The sequence below is a fragment of the Amblyomma americanum genome, chromosome 3 (genome assembly GCF_052857255.1).
Source record: "Amblyomma americanum isolate KBUSLIRL-KWMA chromosome 3, ASM5285725v1, whole genome shotgun sequence".
Taxonomy (NCBI): domain Eukaryota; kingdom Metazoa; phylum Arthropoda; class Arachnida; order Ixodida; family Ixodidae; genus Amblyomma; species Amblyomma americanum.
In genome coordinates, this window is record NC_135499.1 from 4,190,472 (window position 1) to 4,214,922 (window position 24,451).

The 24,451-nt window shown below is 46.5% G+C and overlaps 1 protein-coding gene across 4 annotated transcripts in view; it reads left to right on the plus strand.

Moving 5' to 3' along the window:
* Positions 1-704: 704 nt before the first annotated feature.
* Positions 705-24,451, plus strand: part of Vps50 (vacuolar protein sorting 50) — a 262,379-nt gene continuing 238,632 nt past the window's right edge. For 2 of the 4 annotated variants that reach the window (XM_077657052.1, XM_077657054.1), the window contains exons 1-8: positions 705-862; positions 946-1,014; positions 1,069-1,182; positions 9,309-9,380; positions 15,666-15,790; positions 19,048-19,165; positions 20,119-20,154; positions 20,259-20,345. In XM_077657052.1, the coding sequence (XP_077513178.1) occupies positions 821-862; positions 946-1,014; positions 1,069-1,182; positions 9,309-9,380; positions 15,666-15,790; positions 19,048-19,165; positions 20,119-20,154; positions 20,259-20,345 (663 nt within the window). In that variant the 5' untranslated portion in view covers positions 705-820. The remainder of the gene's footprint in view (positions 863-945; positions 1,015-1,068; positions 1,183-9,308; positions 9,381-15,665; positions 15,791-19,047; positions 19,166-20,118; positions 20,155-20,258; positions 20,346-24,451) is intronic. The other 2 variants (XM_077657053.1, XM_077657055.1) reach the window with 1 other exon arrangement.

Below are 24,451 nucleotides of genomic sequence, written 5' to 3' on the forward strand. Positions count from 1 at the left end.
AGTGAAAAACAGGACAATCCCTGTACTGTCAGGCTGCTCGAGAAAACACACAATATATGTGATTAAGTTTCAAACAATCACTTAGCGTAAAAGCGCAGACGTCAATGGTGACGTCGGGGAGATACACAAGGCGCACTGAAGAAAAAAGCCGTTCTTACGCGATTTCCGATCAATCCTGCCTATCCACCTGTCGTGTGCCTTTAAAAAGCGGCGATCGTTGAAGAGGGTGAGCGGTGTTTATAGCAGCACGCAGCCAGTATCTTTTGTTAAAATACAATAATTTAACTTTCTCTTTAAGCGCGTGCCACTATATCTGATGTATTTTATATGCTTGTGAGCGGGAGCGCAACGTATGTAGCGCTACCAAAAAGCAAGCCAACTCGACTCAAACTTTTATCCATGCGATAAAACAAGCGTGCCTTATTGAAATAATGCCTAGTTATCGAAGAGGGTCGCTGAACAAAGATTCTACCAGCGAACTTGGAACCCCCCGCGCAAGCGCAACGTTGGGTGCTAGCAGACGACGTTTGTTCCGCTAGCTCTACCGTCGACCGCAGCGCCACGGTGGCAGGAATCGCGGCGGGCCGGCTCCTCTGTCACGGGTGTGCCGAGGAGTTTCGAAACGTTGAACGAAACTCTATGCTTTCATCCATCCACCCATCCATCCAAATGACGCCAAGCCAATCCTTGAGTGAAGATAACGATTTGGCTCGGCTTTCCACTGCGACTTGCGGGCCGTCAGTGGCAAATCGGTGGCTCCGTACCGTTTAGTGCCAAGATTTCAAGTTTCAGTTGCAGCAGGGAAGGACCGGAGTGTCATATGGATTTGACGAAAAAACTGCGCTCCTTAGTGGGCAGACAGGCAAGTGCCGGTGTATTTGTTTCGGATGTGTCGAGCAGCATGAATGGGCTCGATATGTTCAGCGCGCCTGTGTATGTCCCTAGGGCCAGCTGCCGGAGCCGGCGATCGGTGGCGGCAGCGCGACTTGCGAGCCGGCCCTCCCAAGGCTCAAGGTGGGTTTAAGCGCATGCGATGGACCCTTTTCGGAGTGGACGGTGTGTGCGCAGCCCAGCAGCGAGCTGCCCGCTGACCCCAGCGAGGAGGAAGAGGTGCTGTCCTGCATCGAGGCCATCTACTGCTCGGCCGAGGGGGCCTTCGATGCCAGCGACCACGAGCTCAAGGTGCGGTCCTTTTCCTGGAAATACTGCGCCGTCAGCGTGGCAGATATGTCGCGGATGACCTGCCATCGTCCCGCGAGAATTAGACCAGGGTCCTTTCCCTTCGCTCGTGGCTGTGCATATGGCATACCAGCTGTTCCACTACAATTCCAGCAAAGTGGCCTGTTGCTGGGATGCTGGCGCAGCGTAGCATTCGTTATGAACGTATGAGGACTGATGCGGGGGGGGATGGCGCCACAAACAAAACAGGTAACATTGTATTGGGCACAATGTTGCTGGTTTCGTTTGTGTACTGTCTCCATGTTTGGCGTATCGGAACAGTGCGTCTCATGCGTTCATTATGTGCAGCCAAATGCCCACATTTGCTGCTTTGCTATGGCGCCTGTGTTTTGCGCTTGCTGTGTGAATGTGTTGTGAAACAAGTTCCGGCAGTTGGGGCCTACATTGCCAAATGTAAGCTTAAGGAATAAGGTACCTCCCGGCTATACTCTGTGCTCTTAGTATAGATCTTTTCATCGTGTACGCGCAGGTGTCCGAACACCGGTTTTTTGTACTGTTGCAAACCAGGTCAGAGAGAGAGCTCTCGCTTCCTCTCCCTTTGTGCTACAGTCCAGTGAGCAGTATGGTGTAGCACTATTGTAAAAGTCCTCTGGGTTCAATTTCACCTCCTGAGCTTATTAAATAGCTTGCGCAATGTGTGTAGCCTCCAGGCAACACGTCTAGAGTCCATGCTTCAAAAGTTGTGTACTATCATGATCAGAATACTGCGGGACATGGGCAAGCGTTGCAGAACTGTATTCTGCACCACCTAGTGGCGCACGACTATTCTTTTGTCCCTCGTAGGCATCTTTGTACCTTCACTCCTGCCTTAGGTGCAACATGCATAGATCAGAACCGTCACCAGGTACTGTGTCGATATCTGGCTGGCATCTGCCATAGCCGCTGTAATGGGTGAAGCAAATTGCATGCCGCCTTTTGCAGTGCGTTGACTGGGTATGGTGTGTGTGTGTGTGTGTGTGGGGGGGGGGGGGGGGGGGGGAAGCGGGGAGTGCGGTTATCTATCCTCCTGCCAGAGCAGTAGAACAGATAATTGAAATAGATAATAGTAGAGTGAAAATGCGGGTGTTGTGTGAAGCCTCTGTGAGTGAAGCCCTCCAGAAGTACCTTAGATAAGGGGCCACCTACTACACTCTCCCCCACCATCATTCTCAGCTGCCCAGCAACAGTGAAATCGAATTCAAAGACGCAGTTGTAAATCCAGCTGCCTTAAGTACTGGCTAAGGGCTGTTTAACCCACCTTCTTCACTGCCACTCACCAGCCACCTTCTCACTGCACCTCCAGCTCCCAATCTCCACATCCCTCGCACCCACACATCACTCATACGACCCTGGGAGTTTGCTGGAGTGCGAAGTGGGCGGAGGTAGTGTTGGGTAGTGCTTTTGGACATGGAGGTAGTGAGTGGAAGTGGATGTATTCCCTACCTAGTGACAGGGTGGGGGGATGTTCAGTGTGTGGAGGCTTCCTGGAGGGTGGAGTGGTGTAGTGGGAGATGTATTTTTGCCAGCGGGTGCCTAGATGTGTGCTCACCGGAGGGAGCTTGCTCTTGATCCACGCACACAGTGGCTTTTTCGGCTCCCCACCCCACCGCCTGTGTGGAGAAAGGCAGCTTGCTGTCTGCCTCATCCACTGCAGCACCTGTGGTTAACGTGAGCCAGATATCGAAACAGCACCTGGCACCTGCTCCAATCTACGTTTGGTATGCATATGGTAAGAGGGAGTCAAAGATGCCTGCGAGGGACGAAAGAACGGGCATGCACCGTTAAGTGGCGCAGAACTCAGTTTTACCGCGCTTTCTCACGTCCCACAATATTCTGATCACAACAGTACATGTATTTACTTCTCATACATGACATTAAAAATGTGCATTTATGTCCTTTCCAAGCTGCTGTACAATGGGGGCAAATACAAAAATACAGATAGAGAGTTGAAGATGATGCAGTAAACATGTGCAGAATATACTTCATGCAATTCCATCTCTTCGTTGAGCATACGTCTGGACTAAGGCTACTATCGTCTTTGAAAGAAGTAAATAAATAAACCCTTCTAGTATGGTTGATGCGAGGCTGCAGGTATAAAGCAGGGTTTAAAATCAATCTGTACAGCTGATAACAGCTTCTTGCTTCAAATTTCCACACGTGGCCAATTACAGAACCTGTGCTCTGGCACTGGTAGCAGCAGCTTTGCAGTCATCGGGTTTCTCAAAATTAAAAATGATGCCAAAATCTATGAAGGTATTAGGGAAGATGAGGCTAGTGTTCAGCTAAAAACACGGACTCTGCTATTGAGTAACGACGGCACCAGTAGCTCAATCTAGCCACCGCAGCCATGCTCTATACAGATTGCATCCTTTTAATACAGCGTTTTTTTGCTTCTTTTTAACAAATCTGACATCAGTAAATGCTTTTCTCGTATGGAAATTGGCAAAATCATTCTTTTTCCCTGATTGAATTCATGATTTTGGCCCTACACTAGGAATCCCTATTTTTCCGGCATGTGGACCAAGTGCAGTGCCTCTAGCCTTCCCACTAGGTATGTTTGGGAAACTCTCTGTTGGCAGTGATAGGTGAGTGGTTTAAGGCATCGGTCAAACATGCTTCTGCTTGAATCCTAAAGTAGGTGGGTTTGAATACTGCTCAGATCTTTGAATGCCGCTCAGATCTGTGGGAGCCTACCCTCAATTCTCATGCAACTGATGCCCATTGTAGTCTTCATTCTTCCTTGGTTTCGCACCCAAGCCAAGAGAGAGAAAAGGAGAGAAAGACACAGTTGGGGAGATTGAGAAAAATTGAAGCCTTTAAGAGCGGGACATGACAGCGTGTTGCAGCGCTGCCAAGGAGTCCACGGAATGCCATCGCCCATTGAGCTTGGAGTCTCTAGAACGCCTCTCAAAACACAGAAGCTGCTCCACACTAGCACTCGCACAGGGCAGTGGTTCTATCACGCCTGTTCAGAAACGAACGACACTACTCCGACGCAGATAGGTTGCGTACGCGTGTTCCATCTGCCAGGCCAGCGCCGTGCATGGCGAAGGGAGGTTTCAATGGATCTCAAACTATGGAGCTACGACTGCACGCCAAGCATGGAGAAACTTGACCAGAAACTCATGGTACTCGCTTAAGTCCACATCTGTAATTTACATGCTCATAATTACTCATGTACACCTCCGCACAGATCTCGACGATACGTTTCTAAGAAACCTGTGCATTCACTAGACGCACCTTTATTCATGTTCAAGCATCGAGCCATCGTGGTGGAGTGGAAACGTCCCAGTCTCGAACGCCAAAGGCCCTGGTTCGATTTCCGGCCTAGGCCCCGGTTTTTTTATCCATTCAGTGTGCGTGGCCTCTGATTTTTACGCAGCCCCCGAATATATCCGACGACGGCTTTTCGACCAAACGAGCTGTATATGCTGTCGCATAAAAATGGCTACGGCTCAGTTACAATATAATGGGTTGGGTGGGCATCCAATGGATGCCTGTTCAGTTTGGCTTCACTCGCCTTGCTAGTTCTGTAAAAGAGTGAGCAGTTCAGGCAGTTCAACTGCAGCTTGGCTCTGATTGCAACCAGTGCCAGGTTGGGTCGCCTGCTGGCTTTAGCGTCGCCACCAAATTGCATCCGCTTGCTTTTCAGCCACATCAATGGCTGCTAACATCCCAAACTGCTTGCAGAATTCTCAGACAGCAATCAAGTGTTGCCATAAACCTACCCAGAAAATCGCCGTCTTCCTGGAAAAAATGGTTGCGTGTATTACAAACACATGATGTACGAATATGCATCAAAATGCAGCCTACAGCTCTTGACTTAATTGCTCAGGTTTACAGTTCTGAGGCCACGAAAAGCTTTTCACCTCCTCCTTTCAAGAAAGAACTGCCGCCATTGAAGTCCCCCATTAAAGGGACGCTGAAGTGATTTCGATCAGCACATTCTAGTGCAACAGATCTGTCTCTGTGAGTATACCAGTCAAATTTGGAAGCTCTGCATGGACCCTATAATTTAGAAATAATTTTTAAAAGTTGCAGACTGGGCGCGTGCCTTTGCTTGCCCAGTCTGCCCACTAACGTCATAGGGGTACAGGACGCACCGTCGGTGAGGTATCGCCCTGATCGGTTGTGAGCTACTGCGAGCAGCAATTTTAAAAAAAATTTTTTACAAATTGTAGGGTCCCCACACAGCTTTCAAATTTGACTTGAGTACCCACGAAGGCCACCTCTACAATGCTTTGTCATGTGTGTATCCATTCCATGCCAGTTAGCGCTTTCCAAACCCTTACGATGAAATGCCAACTAGCCACCATACTAGCTCTTCTATAGATTTGTTGCGCTACAATATGCCCATCGAAATTACTGCAGTGTCCCTTTGATCACAGATTCAGTAAACTGCTGCATCAACTTCTGCTTTTTTTTTGAGCTAGTCTATTGATCTGGATCATGGATCGCTTATTCCAGTAGCAGACTGGGAATAGTTGTTGAACAAAGATTTCTCGACAGAGCAGTCCACACTGCGGTGAATTCGACCAGAAGCCTGTGTAACTTTCTTCCAGCACCCATTCTTTAGCAGACGATGCGCACAGGGGATCGCAAGGAACGCTTTGTCAGTGGTGCGCGAGCACTCTCTTTGGCTGGAACATATATTCGAAATGCAGTTTTGGGGTTGGTGCCCTCCGGTGGATTCAGGTACTCTCTTGCGGAGTGGGTGAACTGCCCCAGATCTGTGATCACAATTCACCACAACACTGCAGTCATATCTTCTCTGACCTATACATGAGCACTGCCATATTGCTGCACTCCAGCTACACTCCCACTTCGGAGAGTGCAGGCCAGCCGAGAAACCTTTGCTACACTAGGCAGGCACTTCTGCTGCCTAGTGCTGAAATGCAGCGGCCACGTGCTGCACTGACAGAATTAGTGCTGGTATATATTGGGTGCTGTCAGCTTGAACATACCTCAAAAGCCAAGCCAAGAGCAAAGATAAGGAAATCAGAGAAAAGAGATGAGGAATAAAGTTTATATGGAAAGGCTTGTCGATGGAAGCAGTGTGGGTTGCTCCAGAAATTTTTGTCTAGTCCCATGGAGACAGCCTTTCCACAGGCTCGGCCTGTATATGCGAGCTGGTCCTCCAGGACCTCCCACTGCACCAGTGTGGGACTTTGGTGTGAAGGCACTGCTGAGTTACATTGTCAGGTCCACGTGGTTGGAATAATGTAGCCGTGCAATGCGGACAGCTGTCCTCATGAGCAGTGGGATGACTTTTGGTGAGTTTGGATAGGCACTGAAAGGTGTGAGTACCTATGTCGACTCCTCTTTGCTCAGCTAGGGTATCGTTCCCTGATGTATTATGCTGTGCTTCGTGCCCTGCTTGGCAAGTGTGGCCTCGTCAGCCACATGGCAACAGAGAAAGAACAAGGAAGGAAATACAATTGTCGAGAGATAAAAGGAAAGAAGAAAAAGAAGGGAAGGATGCCATTTTTTAGAGAGAAATGAAAAGAACTGGCCCTTTTTATACTGGACAGCCAAAGTTTACTTGAGGGTGCTTTCTGAATAGAAATTATATGAGAAACAAGACAATGTGTATATTCACGTAGTCTAACGTTCGACGGAATACCGTCTGGTCAGGATGAAGCATAATAACAGGGTGAAGTTTGGGTCACTGACCAAGTCTCCCCCCTTCTCAAAAGAAGCTTTACTACAGGCTTCTTTGCACAAATGGATCGGCTCCCGCAATATATGGTTTGCCCAAGATCCACAAAATTGGAACTCCGCTCAGGCCAATCGTGGATTACACAAGATCCCCGCTTTTCAAGTTGTCTGGATACCTGCACAAAGTTTTGGCTCCATTGGTGGGAAAGTCAGCGACGCACATCAAGAATTCGCAAGATTTCATTGAGAAGATCAAGGACGTTACCCTGGATGAAAATGATATACTTGTGTCATTCGATGTTTGCTCATTGTTCATGAGTGTTCCGGTCGAACTTGCCGTACACACCTGCAAAGAGGCCCTGAAGAACGATCCATCCTTCCCAGATCGTACGCCATTGGAAGTTAGCGAGATCACTGAACTCCTTCGCTTCTGTCTGGCTAACACGTATTTCGTTTACAACGGTACGCTGTACATGCAGATTTTTGGTACTGCTATGGGAGCGTCAATTTCAGTGACGGCTGCCAACCTTACAATGGAAGCCATTGAAAGCAAAGCCCTGAACTCATTCAAGCCACGTCCAAAGGTGTTCCTGAGGTGCGTGGATGACTGCTTTTGCATTCTGAACAAGCAGAATCTACAAAGCTTCCTTGACCATCTCAATGCCATGGAGCCATCTATAAATTTTACCGTGGAAAAGGAAATGAATGGCAGCATCCCGTTTTTGGACATGAACGTCAAGCGTGCCGCGTGCCGCTTAAGTTTCAGCGTGTTCCGAAAGCCGACGCACTCCGGACGATATCTCGACTTTGAATCGTCCCACCCCTTGGCTCACAAGCGATCAGTTATCTCGTCACTACTGAACCGTGCAAGAAATGTCTGCGCAGACCCGGAAAGCTTCATCAACGAACTCAAGGTGATAAAAAGGGATCTCGAGCGTAACGGTTACCCCAGGAACCTTGTGAACAATAGGTCTAAAAACTTGCAACGCACGAGGGGACAACGAGATGGAAGCGCAAAAACCATGAAGCGTGCTGCAGTTCCTTATGTACCTGGAGTCAGTGAAACCCTTTCCCGAATCTTCAGGAAGCACGGAGTGCACATCGCCCACGTGCCAACAAGCAAGCTACGTGCCGAACTTGTGAACGTAAAGGACCCCCTGCCACGCGCCAAATTTCCTGGTGTGGTTTACAAAGTTCCCTGCAATGACTGCACATCCGTCTATATCGGCGAAACCGGGAACTTCCAGCGACGAATGAAAGACCATCAAGGCGACGTAAGGAACCATCGCGCATCAAAGAACGCTATCGCCGAGCACGTGCAGACCACTGGCCACGAGATAGCCTGGGACGAGGCGGAGATTGTAGCCACAGAAAGAAATAATTTGAATAGACTGCATCTAGAATCATTAGTCATCCAGACGACGAAAGATACTTTGAACAGGAATCAAGGCTCCCTTCATCATATCTACGCAAAAAGATTAGGAACGATCCTGAAGACTATATAATCCCGCCTTCTTCTTTGACAGTCTTATTGTGAACAAGGGTCCCGTACGGGACCCGAAACGTCTTTTTCGTTTGTTTTTGACTTGGTCAGTGACCCAAACTTCACCCTGTTATAATGTGTATATGAAGGGTGGCCATACAGATGTAAGCAAAGAGCCATAAAACAATCTTTTTTTTGGCCAAGAGCCGTAATAAAAAGGGGGCGCGGCATTTAAACAAATATCCTGCAGCAAAGCTGGTGGTTACAGTGATTTACACTCATGCAGCGATTTCTCACTGTGCCTGTGCATTGCAATGGCTCATTCATGAAGCAAGCACCTTGAAGTTTGGGCAGAAATGGGAGGCGGGGGGAGTGGTGGTTACTGATGCCACAGAGTCCACACTTGGACCCGCAAGACCACAGTTTGGCCACCCCTGGTATATATTATAATAAATTTTTAGGTCCTTGTTTGCAGAAAATGTGCTTGTATTGCATTTCTGCTTCATTCTTGACAGAATGTCTGAAGAGGCCTGAAAGTGCAAGAAAAAACTGCAGTATGCTTTTGTGTCGTGGCATTGTGCATTAAAGACAAAGTGTTTGCCCGTGAGACTTTGCTGGCCATCTTCTCAAAGACATTCGGTGTAGGTTTATGAGCCTTGCACAGTAACCAAATTCCAGAAATGGGTTTTTTTGGTCAGAAACAATCTTTTTTTTTGTCCCTGAGCAGACATGTTTGTAGCTGGACATTTGGCACAGGATGGCCTTGGCTGCTTGTGTGCCATGAAACCCAGCGCCAGTGCAGTGCAGTGCTTTTTAGCAGCCCCTCAGATGGAGGGCATGTAATGCTGCCATGCTTTTGACAGAGCATGCCTTGCCCCTTCCTTTGTGTGGTTGGGCCAGGCAGCAAAGCAAGGGCTTGCTTGTCATGTGCGTGTGGTCCACTTTCCAGAAACTTCCCGAGGAGCTGGACCTGGCCGCCATCCAGTTGGTGCGCACGGTCCTGCGGAGGCAGCTGGCTGTGGTCAGTCTTCCCCACTGTTTGCCTGCAGTGGCGTTTTCTGCCAGATTGACCTGACTCACCGCTGCAGATAGTGTTAAGTTGGTGTGCACACCAAGTGAGTGCGTGCCAGACTGGATCGCTCTGCTGGTGTGGCGTACTCTGTTGCAAATGAACCTTGCCTACTTCAGCCCACTGGCCAGTCTGTCACTGTTTATTTTATTTATTTATTTACAGAATACTGCAGACCGAATCGGTCCAAGCAGGAGAGGGTACATACATTTGTTAGTAAGCACTATGCCTTAGGATCAGCAACAATGGCGAAGTTACAATTTACAAGAAAATATAACAAAAGTAAACAAGGTTACAATGCAAATACACTTTGTGAGAGTCCATGCCCCAAACACAGGCACATAGACAAAGGAGCACACTATGCACTGTTTACAGAAGATGGAGATATACAGAAGAAGGCGATACGCCGAAACAAAAAGATTTTCCTTCACTGCAAAAACAAACTTCGCCGATGTGGTGCATGGGTGCGGCGCATCACACCAGGCTGCTCAACACCAGCACAACTCATGCGTTGTGACCACTGCATCCTGTAAACAGTTTCTAATGTATTGTTTACGTCCTGTTTTTATTAGTACTATCTCAAATCGCCATGTTCTTTCTGAAGAAGGTGGGGCGGGCAGTCATGGGGAAGTTGCATTACGGGGTCTGGGAGACGCTCTTCGGTGGTTGCCACCGCAGTTAATGTGAGGTTTCCGAACCTCCTCGTTCACTGTAACTGTGTTGTGCAACCATGCTTTTCCGTTATATCTAAGACGCTGTGCCCTAACACATATTTTGACGGTAGCGCCACCCACATTCGTAATAAGTGACTGTTGGTTATAACTGCGGCCATTATAAGTTGGTTCGACTGTATTTCACCGAGATGTACTCATTTGGTGGGATTCACTGAAAATGACAAGATTTAATAGTAAAATGTCCCTTCAGCTTGTTTTATGCAATTTTGCTGCCAAACTAAAATTATTAATTCTTATTTCGTTTATATTGCAGTTCTTGATTCTTACTCTGTGAAGCAAGATTTTTTTCCTGTCCACCATAATCTCGTGACACATCCTGGTCAGTTGTCATTCCCTTTAACCAGAAGAACAGTGTAATTCTGTGGAATGTCTTTACTGCTCATGGTTTTGAAAGCATGAACTGGGAACATATTGGTGAAGTTTTACTGTAGTAGAAAAAAGACAAAAAATGGTAGGTATTATGGTTCTATAAATGGTAGCTGCATAATCAGTTCAGATGGGGTATGAAATAAGTAGCACGGACAGAGCTTGTGCTGCATCTGACAAAGTTTCCTTCCAAGAGAAAGTACTAGAAGCAGCGGCTTGCCCATCTGTAACTTTTGAGTGCGTTTGTGTTGCGTGCAGCTTTAGTTTGAGAGTGTTCACTAGTTTTATGTCCCAACTTCGGCCAAAGTAATTTAGATATGCAGGGTACTAAAGGGAGGCTAAGGCAGCCTAGTAGTGATCAGACGTCTTCAACCAAGAAAAGCAGCTCAGTAAAGGCAGGGAGAGGCTGATAAACTTTGTGCCGAGGCGGGACAGAACGTCTCACGAAAATAGTGTTGGACACATCTGCATTATTATGGTTGTGGAAAATCTAAGGCGGCTTGTTGGTAATTCATTGTGACAAAACAGCGTAGACAAGACAAGGACGAGGAAGCAATACGATGACATGAGTGCTGACTTTCAACGAGGTCAGAAATGGAAACAAATCGCCTTCTTTTGCAACAGAAGTTGCAAAAGAAGGCGTCATCTCTGGACGGCAAACTTAGAGCAGATTCGTTCAACAAATATTTTCAATCGGTCCTCATTGTTGATAAAAACCACGTTGGCCTGACTGCACCACAACAATATGGCTACGAGCATCTCGTTAGTATGCCTAAAATTTCTGAGGCTGGTGTGCTATCCTTGCTTCTAAATGTTGATGAAAAGAAAAGTAGCGGCCCAGATGACATTCCTAATGGATTTCTGAAACGTTGTGCCGAGCCTTTTAGCAAATATCTTTGTCTTCTTTTGCAGAAATCAATTCGTGAATGTTGTATTTCCTCTGAATGGAAAATCACCAAAGTAATCCCTGTCCACAAATCAGGTGACAAGCACTCCCCGAATAATTATCGACCCATATCTCTGACATGTACATGTGGGAAAATTCTGGAACACATTATCCTAAAATTTCTGACTCAATACGTAGAGGCTAAAAAGCTAATTCACCCTTGCCAGCTTGGTTTTAGAAATGGTCTCTCCACTATAACACAACTTGTTGAATTCGTGCATTATCTTGCACAAGGTATTAACAATCAGTCGCAATTTGATATAATTTTCTTTGACTTTTCCAAAGCGTTCGACCGGGTGTCGCACCAAAAATTGATGTACAAACTCGAGCATTTAATTGGTGATGGTCCCGTCAAACGATGGATCAGTAGTTTTTTGTCGGAACATTACCAATTTGTCCAATTCGATGGACATACCTCTGACATTATTCCCGTAGTATCTGGTGAGCTCCAAGGATCTGTACTGGTGCCTCTTTTATTTTTGCTATTTATTAATGATATAACTAACCAAAATGCAGTACAAATGAGACTGTTTGCAGACGATTGCGTTCTTTATCATGAAATTAAACATCAGTCTGACCAGATCAAACTAAATAGCGCTTTGAGTAAAGTTTTTCAGTGGTGTCATGATTGGAGTATGGTCATTAACAAAGACAAGACAGTTTCTATGTCTGTCACAAAAAAAAAAATCCGCTTAAGTTCACTTATAGTTCTGATAGCACTACGCTACGATCTATTACGGAATACCGATATCTGGGCATCCTTATCTCATCCGATCTGAACTGGACAACGCATGTTCAGTATGTAGCAAATAAGGCAATGAACAAGCTGTTTTTCCTCAATCGTGCCTTGAAAAACTCGCCTCCCGAAATAAAGCTTCTGGCATACACTACACTTATACGCCTGGTATTAGAATATGCTAACATTACATGGTTCCCTTATACAGGCACTAGCGTAGCCGCACTGGAAAGTGTGCAGCGAAAAGCTGTGCGATTTATCTATAACCAGTACAGACGCACAGATTCACCTACTGAACTTTTGCATCGTCCAGGACTTCAGCCTTTATCTATCCGATCGAAACTGCACCGCTTGAAATTCCTATACTTACTTCTGCACAATTCATTTAAGCTTAACTCTGAAGACTTCGTCAATATACGCCACTCCAGAATCACCCGGCGCAAACATCCTCTTACACTTGAAGAATTTTTGTGTTGTAATAACACATTCTATCTTTCCTTTTTTCCGCGAATGCCCTTGACGCTTCGATTGTAATGCAGCCGACAGTCCTCAAATTTTTGGAGCTTGCCGAGCTGAGTATGCTGCCACAAAACTGACTAAATATTGTTAAAATGTTGGTGATATATACTGTGTTCTGTATAACTGATTACCTCGAATTTGTTTGTTCTTGTTTTGATTTAAGTAGACCCATCCTTTTCATTGTACAACTGCTTACTGTCCTATAACTGTTTTATCTGGAAGTTGTGTATTTTTTTTACGTGCGTCCACCCCTGTGAAAACCCCGGTTGGGGTTGACAGTATATAGAAATAAAAAAAAAAGGTGAAGAATGTGGTTGTGCTGTTAACCTCATACCTTCAGTCCACCTTTGTTAACAATGTAAAATAACTTGCTTTTGCAAAAAAGTAGTGTTAAGTGCTAGTGTTAAGTGACTTATTTCAGGCTCATAGCAGGAACTTGTGTTAGTAAAGTGTTTAGAGTCGTGGATGACTACCTAGTTCTCTGTGATAGCTTGGTCTCCGATCCTGATGAAGCAGTGTCTAAGGTGATAGAGCACTTCAGTCAAGGCCTTAGTCCGCTTTTAATCACCACTGATATTACCAGAGAATGCGTCATTAGGTTTTTTGGATCTCTGATCTCTTCCTGGATGACCACACTTGTTGGGCAACAAGGATGACCACACTTGTTGGACTTAAGAACCGAGGGCAAATAATTGGCTTTTACCATTTTCTTCAGCTTACTCTATGCCTGGGAAGAGAGCTATTGTCAGCCTCTGCTTCAAAAATGCCTTGGTGAAATCCTGTGTGCATGCCGTGGCATCCAGTTTTGCCCAGTAAATAAGCCGTTTGTCTAGAACTGGATATCCAGAACCTTTGTTGATGTATGTAGGCAAGTGCCTTAAGCACAAGTTAAAACAGGCCTCCAAAAAGAAAGTTTGCACCTGTTCCCTACATCCACAATTTATTTAAAGAAAATAAGCTATCGAGTTGGCATTAATGCTGTTTTCTCCACACCTCAGAAGATTCAGTACCTATGTAAGCGTGTTAAACGAAATTGGCAAGGCAATGAAGGTTCCACAGTCAACCATCAGAATCGCTTCGTGGATTGCACAGAAGGCATAGGGTACTCGATCCTCTTGTAATGTGGCTATGTTTACACTGGACAAACTGGCAGGTGTACCAATGAGAGGTTAAAAGAGCACCATTATCATGTGAACATAGCTGTAAGAGAGAATTTGATGAATCACTGTCGCGATTGCGATCATTTGCCCGATCCTGAACACTATTAGCCAGAATTCACGTGCTAGATTCTGCTATACAGACACAGAAAAGTTAGTGCTCGAGATAATCGAGGCCGCTGAAATTTCAAACAACCGCTGTCTTTGTGTTTGCCCACCTTCTCTGTCTCTCACTAAAGAAGAGGTCGTGCTGTTACATGCTTCATAATTGGCTTTTATTTTGTTTTCGACTCATCCAGGGTGAATGTGACAAGGCGTCCTTTTTTCATTGTTTTTTAGGCTGCAATGTGTATATTTTGACGTGCTTTCAAATAAACCTTGTTGAAAGTCAGGGCTCGTGTCGTTGTATTCCTTCCTGTACCTTGTCTTGTCTGCGCTGTTGTGTCACGATGAATCGTCATGCCACAGGTCTCTGTGAAAACAACATTTGTAAGGGTACATTGGTACAAAGAGTCAAATGGAGAAGAAAAAAGGAATAAAAATAAAATTTCCCAGCCCGCACTGAATGCGAGGATACAGTCGGCATAACTAATAATTGTTTGGTATATAGTTATTTATTTATTTGGGACGCTAAATGTGCCGCACAGCATAAAATGTGACATCATTAACGAATGGTATAATATGTTACAAAAAGGCATGAAGTCCGGTTATTTATAAAAAGTGACATAATCTTCGGGAGTAAGTGTTTTCCGTTAGCCACAAGTGGAAATCGGAGTCATTGTTTGAGGACAGGCCTGCCTCTTGAACGCGAGCGTGCACCAGAGAAGTTCCTGGGCATGTCCACAATAGGTGGTGGACAGTGGTGTCAGAAGCGGGTGTTTCGCAGCGAAGGCATTTTTCCGGCGCAGGAATCTTCTCACTTTGCCACTGGTGGCGAACTGCTGGCGTATGGGCCACTCTGACCCGCAGCCACCTCAGAGAGACCTCCTCCACCCGTGATAGGTTGGGGGGAAGGGGGTGGGTAGAGGGGGTATAAGAGCACGTGTAAAATGCCTGAGGGAGGTTGAAGATGTTAAATGGGTCAGAAGTGGATCTGGTGGCAAAGAGGCAGGGGGAGTTTGTGGAATGTCCGCTAAACGAGATATGTCAGGTGCGATGCTATCGACATCTGTGCGCACTTGAACCCAGTGAATGAGTATAGGCACTGGGTAGGATTTACATTTTACAAGCAGCATGTGTGACTTGGGAAACCTGAAGGGTACCACGGACTTTCTTTAGATGCTTCAGAGCTTCTTGTGAATGAGTAAATAGGTGCACCTGGTTATAAGGAGGGTCGTCAGATAAAGCTGCTATGGCATTTAAAATCGCTTGCAGCTCCAAGGGAAGAGATGATGAAGTGTCAGTACAGTAGGTCTCGTGGCTGTAGAGTTGAAGGTGTGTCGGGCTTATAAAAGCAGCTAATCCCCCTGTTAGGGTGATTGCGACATATGTGTACAGGATACAGCCATCTTGTTGCGTAGAAGAAGCTGGTGGTAATGGCGGAGAGGAGAACTCCGGCTTCTTATGACGAGCAGGCTTGTTTGATGTAGTCCCATGGACTACTGTCACAGGTGCAGGTGGTGAAGCCTTGCATTAATACTGCATCTGTGTGTAGTCCCTCTTCCTAAGGACAGCGAACGGAGTATAAAAGAGGTGTTGAGCAGGGCAAAAAGGGACGGCCAGAGCGGCACTCCTGTGAGTCAAACCAAGCTTGGGTGGGGGTTTGGTGCTCTTTGGCAGGTGTCCAAGCGGGTGTCGGACCTGATTCTGCAGAACCAGTCCTGGTATGCGCTGGAACTCCAGCGGGTCACCGAGCTGCAAGAGAACCTGGATGAGGCCTGCTCGGTCTGCATCCGGGGCCGCAGGTAATGTGGTCCCGTGGAGAAAACAGCCCTATTTGGGCCTCTAAGTGGTTATGGTGCTTAGCTGCTGGCCCAAATTTCGATGGGGGGCGAAACGCTAGGGGCCTGTGTGCTGTGCGATGTCAGTGCACATTAAGGAGCCCCAGAAATTACCAGAGCCCTCCAATGCGGCGTCCTTCATAGCCTTAGTTTCTTTGAGACCCTGTAAAACAAAGCAATCTCTTTCAGAGGCCCAGCTGGCGCCTAGTGCATGACCATATCCTGGTCCCCACAGATTGAATGGCTGAAAGCAGCAGAAGTGCTGGGTGCAGTAGGCAAGCCCTGCTACAATGAACGCCACGACAGCGAAATTTCCGCCGCAACAAAGTATTTCTGATTCCCCGTCAGCATACCATACAAGGCAGTGCAATTATTTTCCCCCAAAACAAACAATTTTCAGATCGAGGTTCCGCTTCAACGAAATTTTTCCGAGTAAGCGGCCAATTTTTGGCTTTTTTTTCGTGTCCACACGTGGCGTATCTCATTAGGTTTCACGAAACACTGATGCCGAAGACAGTTTGCGCTTTCAGTAGCGCAGCTGACATTCCCTGGAGAATTGGAATTAATGGGCAGTCATGTACGCATAAAAATGCGATGCGGCACACGACTGCCTGGGATGGTTTTGCCGACAGCCCGGACTCTGTGCTTGGGAATTGCGGTCGTTGTTGCAGTGCGGCGTTCACTCGCTTCGCTCTAAGGCATAACAGAAATCCTACAGCGTTCATATCGGTGTGAAGCAATTGTGTCAACAGAAATCGGTGAAAATGGTAAACGTTATACGATAACTGGTAGCTAGTTTTTGACCACTTTTTCGAGGCTTCTTTGCGGAGCACGTTAGGCGTTAGGCCTAGCGACACCGAGCAAGAGGCGTTTAACGATCCCCTGTTGCCCGGCGTGTCGATGGGCAGCACGTCATTGTAAGAAGCCTGACACCGGCTGGGCCACTCTAGTCTCTCTTTTACGCTGAGGGCGAGCATTGTGATAGCATTTTTTTTTTTCCGTCTGGTGCACTCCAGCACTGACCGAATACAGCCATTGCGAGTGTCGGTGGTTCTTGGCGTATGTCTCAACAGAATGTCACTCAGCTGGTGTGTTCGTACTGCGCCTCGCTTAACTTTTTAAAACATTTTTGAAGAATTGGAGCAACTGCATTTCTGGCACGTCGTCTAAAGGATTAATTTCGAGGTGCATGCATGTGACAGCTACTGAACGCGCAGTGAGGCAGGCGCACGTGCGCATTGTACACGCTGAAATGCCTCCAGGCAGCGCGGTCTAAGTACGGGTTCTCACACGACGAAAGAAAAGGTGCCTCTAAAGCGTGTTCAGAAAAAAAATTAGTTTTGATAGCAAACGAAGCGGGTGCGTTTATTACGCGATTCCGAGATTTTCGGATCGCCAGGAATATCGCCATGACGCCTATTTCGAAACTGCAAATGACCAAAACTGACAAATTTTTGTAAAATAAACATTGTCCATGAATTATCGGTTCCAATCTGTCAATTTGTGGCCCGATTTCACGACAACGAAGCCTCCGCTTCTAAGAAACTTTTCGCGGGTCCCATGAATTTCGTTGAAGCGGGATTCGACTTGCAGACTTTTAGGTCTCACATGAGAGCCGCACTGCCTCAACTGCAGGTCATTCATCAGCAGTCGCACACAGCAAGTTGTGCCATTATCTTTCGCATGGATTTATGGGCCAATCTCTTGATTTTTCTTCTTTGTGAAAATGCAGGCAGTTTTTCGTTTCAGTTCTGCTTGCAATGGAAGTACAGTGGCAATGCAGGGCACACTGGCCTAAGCACAGCATACAAAGGAAGACTCCCCCACAGAAAAGCATCGAATCCGGGCCGGAGCTGTACAAATTGAGCTAACCGCGATTGGTTCTCAACTCTAATAAAATGAAACGAAGCCTTTAAAGCAGACAGTTATTTTGCATAGCAATACATAATAGAAAGAATGTGATACACCAGGAGTTCTCAAACCTAACGGTTTCACAGGTTGCTTTTGTGGGTTCTGCAAGCACACAGACAGTTCACACTACTTTAAAAGCACCAATAAAGTCTGAAATCCGTTTTATTTGTCTCAACATCCTTTTACAGAAGAGTGACAGGAGGAGCTCTAGTGGCTGAAAAATATACTACAGGCATGGCCAAATTCCCAGCTGAAACCGAAATGTGTGTTTCTGGTGAAAAACTCCAGTGCAATGAATTTCTGCAAATATTTAAAACAAAGAGACCACGTTAAGATGCATATTCTGGTCGACGTGGCAACGAAAAAGAACCAAAAAAATCATTTTTGAAACCTCGAATATTTACCATATCTAAGAGAGCAATTAGTTACTCTCTGGTTGGTGGTTCATGACGCAACAATCGTATCCACGCAAGAACGGAAACAGAACGGGAAATAATCGAAGTGTTCAAGATTAGGACCGCTGGTACAGGTAATTGTGTCAGCACTAAATCATTAATTCTCGAAGGTAGCAAATTTTACAGTCGACTTACAATCGAAACCAAAACCATGACGCCATCAGTGAAGAGTCAGGGACGCTACCGTGTGCTGACATTTTATGTTTGCTCTGCGGCTCTACCCAGTGTCATTTGGCCGTTCTGCGCGCTTGTTCGGAAGGATTTTTCAATTTTTTTCTTGCCTTTACTGAGCACTCGGCGCTCATGGGAGTGTTGATAGTTGATGGAAGTTCCAATCACTGCAGCACCGCCACTCGGGAACGGCAGCGCTTCTGGGAAGTGTCGGTAGCCGATGGAAGAGCCAACACTGCTCACGCATACTAGTTCCTCTTTGGCTTTGTTTGATGCCTTCGAATTGATTGCCGGCCTCGTTTTATCAGTTTTTGCTGTCGTGCTTCTTCAGTTGTCATGGGTGCTCCGGGTCCAGTAAGCGTTCGGCGCTCGGTGACGGCTACTTTCAAGAGTGCTGTCATTCTATACGCTGAAGAAACAACTGCACGCCAGGCTGCAGGTTTGACATTTGAAGAAATTTGTCTGTTAGGTGGAAAGTTTTGCTTGTCATGAGATTGGGCTGTATGAGCATCATTTTTTTTTTTAGAAAAGATGGCATGGGCCATTGAGGCAGGGAAGGTCACAGAGAAAGCGGACATGATTAGAGTGCAGGTCCTGTGGGCAGTAGCTTGCCACAGGCAGCCTTTGGAATCAGAGGTGGGTGGAGTTACCAGCCTGTCACATTGTGTGGATTATTCTGTGCAGGAGTCTGTCGTGCAGCCGTCGGGAGCTGACTGTGTCGAGCCTGGGCTTGTTGGCTGCGTGCCGCAGGCGCCAGCAGCTGCTGGGGCTGCTGCGCTCCCTGCACCTCATCAAGGCCCTGGTCAGTGCCTGTCACTGGCAACAGGATGTGCTTAGAAAATTCATACAAATCAAAGGATCCGGAACGAAAATTGGTAGCTCTGCAAGAAATGTGCCTTAAATAATGAGTACTCCCAGTATACTGTGTTTTTAGAGAAAAGTACAGTTAAACCTGGGTACAGCAAAATTGAGAAAAATGTACGATATTTTGTTATATACAGTTTTTTGTTGCATGCAGTTTTCACATCATGACTGGAAGGGACTATGGAGAAACTAAACAACTGAAATTGCAAATAAATTTAGGAGAAATCAGCTAGGCAGTGTTCACAGTAAGCCACCATGACTTGAAGTCTGCACTAGTCTCACTGTGCTAGTCTTGGGCATTGTAAAAGGAGAAAGTGTGTATGTAATAATGGCTCATTGGTATTCTGGCCATGTGGAGACAGCCATGCTGTATGTTTATTTGGCCTAGTTGAGCTGCCAGAGTGAGTGGTGATCCTGTTGACAGAGTCCTCCACAGCTGGCATGGTCATTGACAGCCAACTTGGAGAGTGCTTTGGAGTGACATGCATTCTTTGCCGTTTCCATAGTTTCCACTCCTCTCGTGAAGTCGTCGTCTTAAGTGGCCCATTGGGCACAGTTAAATTGTGGCTGTGAATTGAATGCACTGGCTTGTGGCTGTGCCTGCTCATGTTGATGTTGTCCGTGCACAAGTTGAACATCCACATGGTGTGCAAAATAGGAACCCTCTGTGGTCATCTGCTGCCATGATGTGTCACTTGTGTTGTCTGCAGTAAGTGGAAAGGAGGCGCACATCATATGAGGATGATGCAAGCGCACTGATTAGCCTCGCTGTGAGTGAACCAGTGATCAAGAAGGGAAGTGCACTCGTCTGTTGTGTTTTAAGCATGCACCAATGAGTGGGCCTTGGCTGTGGCAGTGTGTGTTGAGCAGGACCCGCTCTCTTCTTTGCAGCAAGAAACGGATGCCAGGCTTCGCGAACTGCTGGAGGTGAGGACGGCTTCTTCTCCCGCTTGCGATGGCAGTAGTGGAGCTGGAACAAGGGCATGCACACACCCACCATTGCATGACGTCATGGGTTTCGCTTCTGGCAGGAGGAGGACTACCCGGGGGCCATCCAACTGGGGCTGACATGCCACCGGGCAGCCAGCACTTTCCGTCACTACCTCTGTGTTGGGCAAGTGCACCCTCCCTCCCTTTGTGGGGCTGTTTGCCATGCTAGCTTCTGTCACTGGCCCTCCATATGTTTGCAGTTGTAATGTGTGTTATTCACTTCATATCCAGTGTGAGAAATGGATACTTGAAATATTTCCCAATATTCAGCATAAATCCGACCACAGCAAAACCTCAGTACCTGGTCAGATTAATTACTATTATTTATTTTTTATTTACTTACAACATACTGCAGGCTAAGCGCCCAAGCAGGAGTGGCATACAGGTATATAAAATACAAAAAAGCATGAAAGAACGATGTACAAAACACACCACATTTGGTAGGGCAGCGGAAGCGGTTATTACTATACATGAGATACTGGAGATACATGAGATACTTGTGCCTGAGCAATCATAGCCTGCGAAAGGCTGAAGAGTAAATGTTATGAATATGTGTGTTGCAGCTGAGTCGATTATTTAATGTAACGCCGAGATATTTATATTCCTGAAATTCCTTTAAGCAGCATTCGTGGACAGAGTAAGAGTACTGAAGTGGGTATTTTTTTCTCGTTATGCGAAGTAAGACAGATTTTTCTGAGTAAAGCTGCATGCCCCACTCCTGGCACCACTCTAGTATGTTAAACAGTTCAACATTAAGTGCGTGCTGGACTTCAGGTACCATAATTTCATTAAAGATGATGCAGTTGTCGGCGAAGAGACGAATTTTAATGGGGTCATGGATCATTTTAACTATGTCGTTGCAAAATATCAGGAAAAGCAGCGGCCCGAGAACACTACCCCGTGGAACTCCGGAAGTGACTGGAAGAAAGTTAGAGTTGAAGCCATTAACATGTGCATACTGAGAACGATTGGTTAAATATGCGGAAATCCAGGCAATGAGAAAACTGGGAAGTTCGAGTGTCTTTAATTTGAAAATAAGCTTGTCATCCACTGCTAGACCTAGAACAAACTCTGGAAAACAAACTGTAGATAACCAAATTGTAACATTGTGTAATGCCAATTGGTCTCTTGTAAAAATTGGTGTAGATAGTCACAGTGTGTCTGGGTTCAAGAAAAAACTGAAGATTCTTTTTCCTCCTGTATAAATTTCAGCTAACTCTGTACACTTAGTCTTGTGCGTTGTTTCCTTTTCTAGCCGAATGTGCAAATTGTGTTTACTTCCAATTGCTGTTCAGTAACTTCTGCATCGTTTATCAGTGTTAGCTAGTATTTCTATTGTGATAACTTTTGTTGATCGTTTTAAAAGTGTGGGTGTTTTTTTGTCCATTCGGCCACCATGTTCGACGATCCTGAATCTTCTCCTTTATTCACTCTGCGGCTTTTTAGCATGCAGGTCATCCGGCGGCATCGATATAACATCTAGTCTCCCCAAGGTCCATTTGTGCTCTTCTGTTTGTTGCAAAAACTATTCACGATTCGTAAACTCTCATCCTGCACGCATTCGCTCCAGCCACCATCGTATTATTCTAGTTCCTGCTTGCCTGTCTGCTTCTTGGCTGTGTTATAACTTGAAATGGTTTTGGGTTTATGTGGTTTAACGTCCCAAAGCGACTGGCTGTGAGAGACGCCGTAGTGAAGGGCTCCGGGAATTTCGACCCCCTGGGGTTCTTTAACATGCACTGACATCGCACAGTACACGGGCCTCTAGAATTTCGCCTCCATCGAAATTCGACCGCCGCGGCCGGGATCGAACCCGCGTCTTTCGGGCTTTTGAGCGCCGTAACCACTCTGCCACCGCGGCTTGTTGTTATTTGGGTAGTGGTTGATAATCCCTTTCTGAAGCCATGCTGGAATGTAGATAGAATATTGTGCTGAATATTGTGAAGACTGTGATGCGAGGGCTCACTATATGTTCCAGCATTTTACTGGTCGATGATACCAAGGAAATAGGACGGCAATCAGACACTGATAGTGAGTTGCCTCTTTTAAACACAGGCACTGCACGCGTTTTTTTCCAGTCAGCAGGAAGAGAGGAAGATCTAATTGAAAATTAGAAGATTAATACAATGTACCTTGCTAGTCATCCATGGATTGCGTTTAACACTCTTTTTACCCATGGATTGCGTTTAACACTCTTTTTTGTTTTGTCGGGGTAGCACTGGTCAATACAAAAGAAGCACAACTTTTTAAACTCCTACTATAATGAGCTAATGTCATTACCAGTGAAGCTTTCGAGGTGAGAATCCAAGTAATTATTATGCTGACGTCATCGGCGCGAGTGTAATCTTTCACAGTTTTTAGCAGAGATGCATGGTTAGGTCAGATACTACGCAAGGGAAAAGTGACGGAAACTATTTGGTGATCAGAAATCTCAGGATGAACAACAACACCGTAGTGACTTATAGAGCGAGGAATAAAAACAGGATCAAGGACTGAGCATGAAGAAACAGTAACCCGTGTTGATTTTCGTGCAACTTGGTGTAGATTGTGGTAAAACATGATATCTAAGATTATGCCAGAAGAGCCATCAGAGATGAAGCCAGATTGTAAGCTACTTCAATTAATATCGGGAAGATTAAAATCTCTGGCCACAATAAGTTTCTGGTTGTTGAATTTTTGCATTCGCGTTTTAAGCTGAAGTAAAAAATCAGGCATTGAATCTGGCAGCCTTTACACTGCAAACAATACAAAAACATGTCTGTAAAATGTTTAGGGGAATCCCCCAAGGTGGAGTAAATTTGTAATAAGGGAGTGATTACTCATTGGCATCCACTCAGGCGCAGCCATAAGGCTACAAAGGAAAGCTATTAAAAGCCATTAGAAAGCCATTACTCCCTTATCAAAACATGCCCGAATAGGGTGATTCTTAGACACAGGGTTTCGATGCTTGGAATTTTCTGCAGAATAGTGGCTTCAGTGACGGTTTTTACAATAACAGCTACGCCATCTCCTTTTGTCTCCCTGTCCAAGGGGTATATTGTAACAGTTGTTACACTGAAAAGGAACTGCAGCGGCTGAACGAGGGCACCAGAGAAACGGACCTACACTTCAGCGTCGTCTACTTCTAGAGGCTGCGATCCCTTTCTTCTACTTCCAATCCTCGTGTCACTGCCCCCTCTTCAGGAGCATCGCCCCAATGCGGTGTTACCGTCAGACCGAATAGCGGGGAGAAAAAGTGTTCAAGAGGTACACCACGAGTCTGACATCAGCCAGAAAGTCAGTCGGGGGGTCGCCCGTAGTACGGCTTTATTCGCACCACATGCACAACATCGCTGCGCTTGCCGTTGTGCGATGAACGAGCTGGCGAGGCTGGTGCAACTTCGTACGTTACGTCGCTGAGGCGGCGGACAACAAGGTAAGGGCCGAAGTAGCGGCGCAGTAACTTTTCGGACAGCCCGCGACGACGAACGGGCGTCTAAACCCACACATAGTCGCCTGGGTGGTAGGTAACGTAGCGGCGTCCAAGGTTGTAGCGGTCAGCATCGATCTGCTGCTGACGGTGAATGCGGTGTCTGGCCAGTTGCCGTGCTTCTTCCGCGCGCTGAACATAGGTGGCGACGTCGACAACAAGTTCACTCTCACTGTCAGGGGGGTCCACGGGTAGCATAGCATCGAGGGGGGTGGTAACCTGTCGACCGAAGACTAATTCGAACGGAGTGAACTGCGTCGTCTCTTGCTGCGCGGTATTATACGCGAATGTTGTGTATGGGAGAATTTCGTCCCATGTCTTGTGCTCGATATCAATATACATGGAAAGCATGTCGGTCAAGGTCCTGTTGTGGCGTTCTACCAAGCCATTTGTCTGCAGGTGGTAGGCTGTTGTACGTCTATGGCTGGTGTGCGTGAGCTTGAGTACAACCTGAGTGAAGCGGGCCGTAAATGCAGCTCCACGGTCAGTAATGATAGCTGCAGGAGCGCCATGACGCAGGACGATGTTGTGGACGAAGAAGTCGGCGACTTCAGCAGCAGTACCGTTTGCAAGTGACGTGGTCTCAGCGTATCGGGTCAAATAATCTGTCGCGACCGCAATCCACCGGTTTCCTCTGGTCGACTTCGGAAAAGGGCCGAGGAGGTCTATGCCAATTTGCTGAAAAGGGGTCTTTGGTGGTGCTATGGGCTGTAGAAAGCCGGCTGGCTTCAGAGGAGGAGATTTGCGCCGTTGGCAATCCCGGCA